At 36.6% G+C, this 7797-nt stretch overlaps 1 protein-coding gene across 1 annotated transcript in view; it reads right to left on the bottom strand.

The window, feature by feature from the left end:
* Morc4 (MORC family CW-type zinc finger 4) overlaps positions 1-7797 on the bottom strand; it is a 102006-nt gene that overhangs the window by 12201 nt on the left and 82008 nt on the right. The window contains exons 13-14 of the mRNA XM_048796869.1: positions 7532-7583; positions 5979-6154 (exon numbers count right to left, since the gene is read on the bottom strand). Coding sequence (XP_048652826.1) covers positions 5979-6154; positions 7532-7583 — 228 coding nt within the window. The remainder of the gene's footprint in view (positions 1-5978; positions 6155-7531; positions 7584-7797) is intronic.

The following is a 7797-nucleotide window of genomic DNA, read 5'->3' as shown; positions in this document are numbered from 1 at the left end:
CTCTTTTTTTTTTTTTTTAGTACTTGAATATGTCATCTTTCTTAGTCTGTTTTTTGTTGTTATAACAGAATACCTGAGATTGGATGACTTATAAATAAAAGGTTTATTTTTGTTCACAGTTCTGAAGGTTGCCAAGTGGTGGCCACATTTGGCTAGCTTCTGGGGAGGATCTCATGGTAAAAAGTGGAAGAGCAAGCAGGCAATGGCAAAGAGATTACATTGGTAAGATAGAAAGCAAGAAAAAACTTGAGGAAACTGAACTCACTTTATAAATATCCACTTTGGTGGCAACCAAACCATTCTCAAAAGAACTACATTAGGGCTGGGGCTGTAGCTTAATCTTGCCTAGCATGTGTGAGGCACTGGGTTCAATCTTTAGCACCACATAAAAATAAACAAATAAAATAAAGGTATTCTGTCCATCTACAACTACAAAAAATATTTTTAAAAACCCATTAAGTTGTAAGAATTATATATTTTAAAAAATAGAACTACATTAATCCCTTAATGAGTGCATTAACCCCATGACCACAAACATCTCTTAAAGGCTCCCAAGCTCTCAATACTGTTACATTGGCAATTAAATATCAACATGAGTTTAGATGGGGATGAACAATTTCCAAACTATAGCAGCAACTCACTGCTTTCTCTCCATTGTTTCTGATGAGAAGTCAGTTCTTATTAAGGTTCTCTTGTATATGATGAATCATTTCATCTTTCTACTTTAGAGATTGTTTTTGCCTTTGCCTTTCAATATACTGACTATGATATGTCTACCTGTTAATCTCTTTGCACTTATCCTGTTTCAAATTTGTTGACCTTATATGTTATAGGTTAATGCTATTCATAAAATTTGGGGAGTTTTCAGCACTTTTGAAATGTTTTTCTACTTCTTTCCTTTTCTCTTTGTACTATTATGCACCTTTGATGCACATTTCTCTGAGGCTTTCTTCATTTTTTTCTTCTTTGTTCTTTAGATTGCATAGTTTATAACTGATCTCTTTAAACGTATTGATTCTGTCTTCTTCCTACTCTAATGTACTTTGGAGAATTTCTCATTTCAGTTATTGTACTTTCCATTTCCATGTCCAGAATTTTCATTTGGTTCTTTAAAAATAATTTCTGTCCCTTTACTGATATTATTTGATGAGACACTGCCATTATACCCTCATTGTTTAGATATTGTCTCCCTTAGTTCTTTGAACATATTTTAATGGCTGCTTTGAAGTGTTTGTCTGCTAAATTCAACATCTGGGTCTCTTCAAGAGCAGATTTTATTGCCTGCTTTTCTTCCTATGTTCAGGTTATACTTTCCTGTTTCTTTGCATGTTTCATAAGTTTTGTTGATAACGGGACATTTTAGATAATATGTCATAGCAATTGTGGACTCTGATTCCTCCCTCCCACGGGGATTTCCATTGTTGCTGTTTGCCTGGTTTTTAATTTGGTAACTTGGTAGAACTGACTCCAAGAATTCTATCCCTTCAGTATAAAACCTCTGATATCCTTGATTTTATTCTTTAAAAAATACATTTATTTATTTCTATGTGGTGCTGAGGATTGAACCCAGCACCTCATATATGCTAGGCAAGTGCTCTACCACTGAGCCCCAGCCCCAGCACCTTGGTTTTATTCTTTTATCTGGAAATCTAGGGTTCATCACTGGTCCTGCATAGGCTACTTATTGATCAAATGCTGTGTTTTTGTCCCCTTAACCAGTTAGATTTTTACCCTTTGCTATTGAATGTGTGTGTGACTTGGAAGCTGCTATCAAAGTTCAATGAGTTCATGTTTCTGCACCACATTCACACAGATATTAGTAGTTTAGATTTTCCTTGTTCAGTCACACCTGAGAGAATATCGCCTTGAGCATATATAGTCTTTCAGGTTACCAGGGATGTATGTGATTTTATTTTTAAGCTTGGCTTCCTAGAAGTTGCCTCTGGGTCAGAGTTATTATTTTAATCATTGGTTGGTCCCAGGTAGTATTTAAGCCCCTATGCCAGTGAGGTTGTTTGAGGTCCCACAGCTTGGGGACTAGTTTCAAGTCCACCTTATGTCCTGCTCTGATTGCTATCTTAGTGGATGCCAACTTGTGCTTATGAACAGGTTTCCTGACATATAGGATTGACTATGATCCCAGGAGAGCTCTTCTTGACTATCTTTCCCTGATTTTCTGTTACCTATTTTCTGATTATTTGGCTACTTTTTGGTTTTAACTTGTATCATGGACTTATGTGTGCCCACTTAATTGTTCTGAACCATGGTTTTTCAGTTTTGACAATGCCCTTAGGCACTGTCATAAAATTACAAAGTCAAATCCTTCAGGTAGAATTGTGGAGTTCATCCTGAAGGCCTGTCTCTCTTTAAGCAGAACCCCTGCAACACTATATAAGAGCTTGAGGCAGGCAGTGGCTTTTCCAGAGTGAAATTCCTTCTTTATGAATGGGCATTGGGTGGTGTTTTTGCTAGCTCTTAACAGTATGAACCTCTGATCAAAGAGCAAGCTTGTGCTTGAGCTGTGGGGGGCCTAATATTATCATCCTTTTGTTCCACTGTGACTGTCTCCACCCTACCAATGGGGGCTGAGTGAGGAAGAAAAAGCTGAGTGGGAAAAGAAAGGTTAGTACTTCTGGGTCTACCTGAAATAGAGATTTTATAATACATAACTGAGGAAGATGAAAAAAGTAAGAGGCCTGCCCCTCCCAGTTTAAATCATAGATTTAAACAGGGAGCTAAGGGAAGAGGGAGTCCCCATCTTTTATATCACACCCACCTGGATTAAAGCTCCCTTGAGTAGTTTCCATAAAGCTGGACTTGAAGGGGTTGGGGATGGGAGCAGGTCGTGGTTCAAATGCCATTGAATCTTGCTGTTCTTCCTGAGATTTAGTAGATTTTCTTGAATTAACATTTCTCTATTTGCTGTGTACCCCTGAACAATTTCCAGGAACTCTGAATTTTTGAAATAATTTTTACAAGTTAAAAAACTATTTGTTGGTGAGAGGATTCATTGTGCTCCTTACTTCTCCATTCTAGAAGTTGTTCTCCCAGATTATATTTTATATGGCCTTTGAATCTTATTCATTTGACAAATTGTTCTTCTATTTATTTTTACGCCTTGTTATTTTTTTCAAATATTTCTTTAAACATATTAGAATGACTTTCCTCCTCTCCCTCCACCATTAATTGCAGTATAACTGAGATACTTTTTGGTTATCCTTTAAAAATTAGAGCTAAATTTTGGTTATCCTTTAAAAATACAAACTAAATTAGCTTTTGACATAGTTTACCCAAAATGACTACATAAGTTACAGCCATTAATTCTTATCCTGTATATAAATGTAGGGACAAAAACTATTTTAGACATTAGTTTGTACCACTCATAATGAAACTAGCATGTATTAGGAATATTTACATATAAAACTTACTACTGTAAGCTCCTTCATCTTGGATCCCATCATTATCCTAGAACAATTCCTTTCATATAGATAACACTCAAATATATGAAGAATGAATAAACAGGAAGGGATTACTTCTTTTAACAGAAATAAACTGTCATCCACCAAAAGATTATGCTGGCTGGCATACTAGCTGAACCTATTCCTTATTGCAGATCCTCTCCTTCTTTTGTTAGATTTTTTTAGACTCATGAAGTTATTTCCAATTATACCTCCAGAGACCCTACTAACATATCCCATTACAACTTCTTAAAGTTCTCTTGGATAGTGTAGGCTTTATTTTTATCTAGAGTGAGTAAGCTAAACTACATGACTCAAGAACTCATCAATTTTAGGTTTTGATAACAAAGATGACCTTTGTAACTCTTGATTAAATCTATTATCCCCTGGACACTGTTATATCAGAAACCCTGTGTATTTTATTAAACTTGTGAGAGCTTCCATTTCCTCCCTAAAATGGCAGACTCTCCCTCAATTTTTTGAGACCGGGTCTCCCTATATTGTCTAGGCATCTCGAACTCCTGGCTCAAGAAATCCTCCTACCTCAGTCTGCCAAGCAGCTGAGACTATTAGAGCATGTCCCTGTGCCTGGTTTCCCAGTCAATTTAAATCTCCCTACACATGTAGCTTGAAATGGCACAATTATCATTAACTAACCTTATATAACACCTGTATTAGGGGAATCAGGTATCATGTATCTCTTTCTTCCAGCCCATACACACACACACACACACACACACACACACACACATATATATATATATATATATATATATATATATAATATATATATATCATTCTATAAAAATTCATACAAAAATCCCAATAAAAACTGATTAAGTATGCCACCCAATGGATGTACTATAGTACTACACTCATAAAATATATATTACAGTGCACAGTTTGCATTTGTAATCTCTTGAAGTTACAAAAACTGCTATAGTTACAAAAGAGATAATGAGAAAAAAAAGGAGAAGTGACCATAGTAGGGAAAGAATTCAAAAGCAATGATGGGTATCTCCAGAAGACCAAGATGGGGATGTAAAAATGTGCTTCAAAAACACATAGTACTTTTGTACATCCCTCCAAACCTACAATGGGAGTTGAGAAGTATAGAGGGGAAGAGGGAATAATTATGTTCTGAAACTAAAGCTGGATTGTATTATTTACTTCCTTGCTACAAAATTCAGTCTTAGAAATTGTTCCCCCAATATCACTCATATTTAACCATTACTTATTGAGAACCTACTTATAGTAGGTTCCAAGGCACTGTTTAGATTTTTATTCATACAGATTCTCATCTAAATTTTTAAAAGAGTTTTATTATTATCGTTGTTTTTATTATTATTTTGTTTTTGTGGTTCTGGGTATCAAATCCAGGGCCTTGAACATGCTAGGCACTTGCCACACCATCAGCCCAGGTGTTTTATTATTTTTAAATACTGATGTCCATAAATTACTCCAAAATAAAGTACATACTCAATAAATGAAATAAAAAGTGTTTTATTAGTTTTGCTCCTAAAAGTTTATTTTCTCTTGAGACTGTTTGCCCCTGTTCAGGTGGTCTTGAGTTTCCTCCATTATCTATAGGGTTGAGTTTGGAAGAATCACTGATAGGGGACTTGCACACCTGTATACTTGTACATATTTTTATCTAGATGAGAGGCTGAAAAGACCTACCCAAGAAGCAATGAATAGGGAAAGAATCAGTAACATTGGTGGAAAAAAATCACAAACCAGAATTCATCATACCCTATGATATATTCTATTATCTCTATTCCAATATGTTAAGAAGATACCTGAACTGAAAAGGAACAATAACAAGTTCACATCCATTATATAAAAGTCATATTATTGATGACTATAGAAGAGTCTACCATCAGAGAGCAACTTGGTGTCTGCCCTATGACTTGGCTCTATGAGAGTGAGAAGCACAGTAGAGAGGAGAAAGCAAGGACTCATAATTAGGAGTATGAGTTCATTCTTGCAGCAATATGGGGGACATTCATATCCTTTAGTGCTTAAATTTTCCTAATATTTAAGAAAATTAATAGTTATGCTCCTTCCTATTATAAGAACTAATAAAATAACTTGAAGATGAACAAGGCCCAAGACGTAACTTTTACTAATGAACCCCCAAAGGACTTCAGTATCCAAAAACGTACGGAAAGGAACAATGTTTATGTGATATTATCCTATTTTTATAGCACTTAATGCTTTTGAAAGATTTATGTCCATATTTCACTTGCATGATCCCCAACATAATATGAACACATAATACATAAAAAAGCATCAGCAAATGATCACCTTGAAAGTATGTAGAGTTGATCTGGCAGTTGTAAGGTGGAAAAATTGGGGGTGTATGAAAGACATTTCTATCAACCCAAAATTGTGTTTCTTCTTATTAATTCTATACAAGGATTTATGAAAAACATTGATACAGTAAGACATACCAACTTACTCTATAGGAAAACTGACCCTGAGGATTACTATTGACAATATAGTATGTGTATTAGTCACCTGGAAAACTGAAAAACACTGGAATCCAGAGGTTTAAGTTGAAGAGAAGGTGATCTGCTTTCTTCTCCAACAGACGGAAACAGGGTAGGACTATCAATTCTCTCATATCCGATTGTCTTGTCATTCAGTCCAGCCATATCTTGAACAGAAGGAATCTTTGGTGGATTACTGAATGCCTAGCAAAGAAAGAAATGATTCATAAAAATCCCAAATTAAAACCAAACTTTAAAGATGAGTCAATCCTTCTGATGCTAGGAAAGAACGCTTGGCCAAATAAAAAGAAACTGTTTCCTACACAAAATAAACAGCGCGCAGAAATGTACACTAGAACAATGAACCCAGGCATATTCAGTTATTAACCTTATCAGCTAGACACCAACAGACCTCCCCCAAATTACTTATTGGCTCCTATAATTATCCTACCCACAACATAAATCAAGGCCCCTAATCACTGTCTATTTCTATCTTGTGACCCAGTTGAAGGCTGGGTTTTCATTCTTCTGATATCTGTGATGAGAGTAGGAGTGGAGGGAAAAAGCATTGCAGCAAGTGTCTGTGCTGGTTTGGGAGAAATTCATGCAGGAGATGACACATGTTCACAGTGCACACACACACAGAGACATGCATTTGGGATATTGTGGGAGAGCCAGCTTATGAAAATAGTATGAATGATTAAGGTAAAGGAATATAAAGGGGAGGTAAACTGAATGAGGACAGAGCAGTCCTAGGAAATCTCCTGATCTCTATATCAGACTATTAATTCAAGACATTAGTATATAAAAACCTGATTACTCATATGCCTGGGTTTTGGAAGGATATCAGAAGAAGAATTCATATTAAATTGTCTCTATCCTCACCAGTCTGACCTACCCTGATCAAATGGGTGAAAGGTGAATCTAACATGCGACTAGCAGGTCTCTCTGGGAAATAGGGTCAAGAGGGAAATCATGCAGAATGGCAAGGTTGGGTGGGGAAGATATATGGGTGCTATGGTGGCTGTCAGGAGAGGAGTGTCCCTGAAAGGACGGCCAACCTTATTGCACCCTTCAGCGTCCGGAGCTGGGCAACCATGTCCGAGAGACAGTGCTCCTGAAAATTCAAAACAGCAGAGTCTTTATAAAGCCAGCCAGCCTGAAAGCAGGGATTGGGGAGACGCACAAAGAACCACCCTTTCTTCCCAAGAGGAAGGAGGAAGGAATCATCCCTGAATCCTGGAAGAAAGGAGACAGGAAAACCAGACACTCAACAGGAGCAGCCTGTAAGAAGATGGGACACAACCCTGAATATTCTGTGACGCCAAAAGTGACAGTATTGTCCACAATCAGTACTGAACCCAAATCTGGGAAATAAATTATTTGACTCTTCTATTTTAGGTGGTCTGAGCATCAGTAACAGCAGATCAGCACAAAACCCAAAGTTCCAATAAAAAGAAAAGACCACAAGAAGTAATGGTTATTTTTATGTAGATTTCAAGATTGCTGCTTTCTTCAACCTATATCTTCTGTTGGGGAAAATTGTGTGTGAGAAAAGGAATAGAGTGGACTATCTCTCACCTGGAGGTTCTCATTTTCTATAGATATCTTCTTCTTCTCAACAGATTGATCTCTAGAAGATAAAAGTGCTATTTAGTTCACTCATGAAATGTCTCAACTATAAATGGATTACCAATTACAGATTTAGATTATAATGTTCATTTCAAGTTAGAAATAGTGTGTCATTGAGTAACTAAAGGTGCCTTCCTGAACTATACTACTGAAGGAAGTTTTCAAATGCTATCTCTCTCTGAGAGATGGGCTGGGGGAGAGGGAGGGAGGGAGGG

The sequence above is a fragment of the Marmota marmota genome, unplaced genomic scaffold (genome assembly GCF_001458135.2).
Source record: "Marmota marmota marmota unplaced genomic scaffold, marMar, whole genome shotgun sequence".
In the NCBI taxonomy this organism is placed as follows: domain Eukaryota; kingdom Metazoa; phylum Chordata; class Mammalia; order Rodentia; family Sciuridae; genus Marmota; species Marmota marmota.
This window is presented reverse-complemented; position numbering and strand designations above follow the sequence as displayed.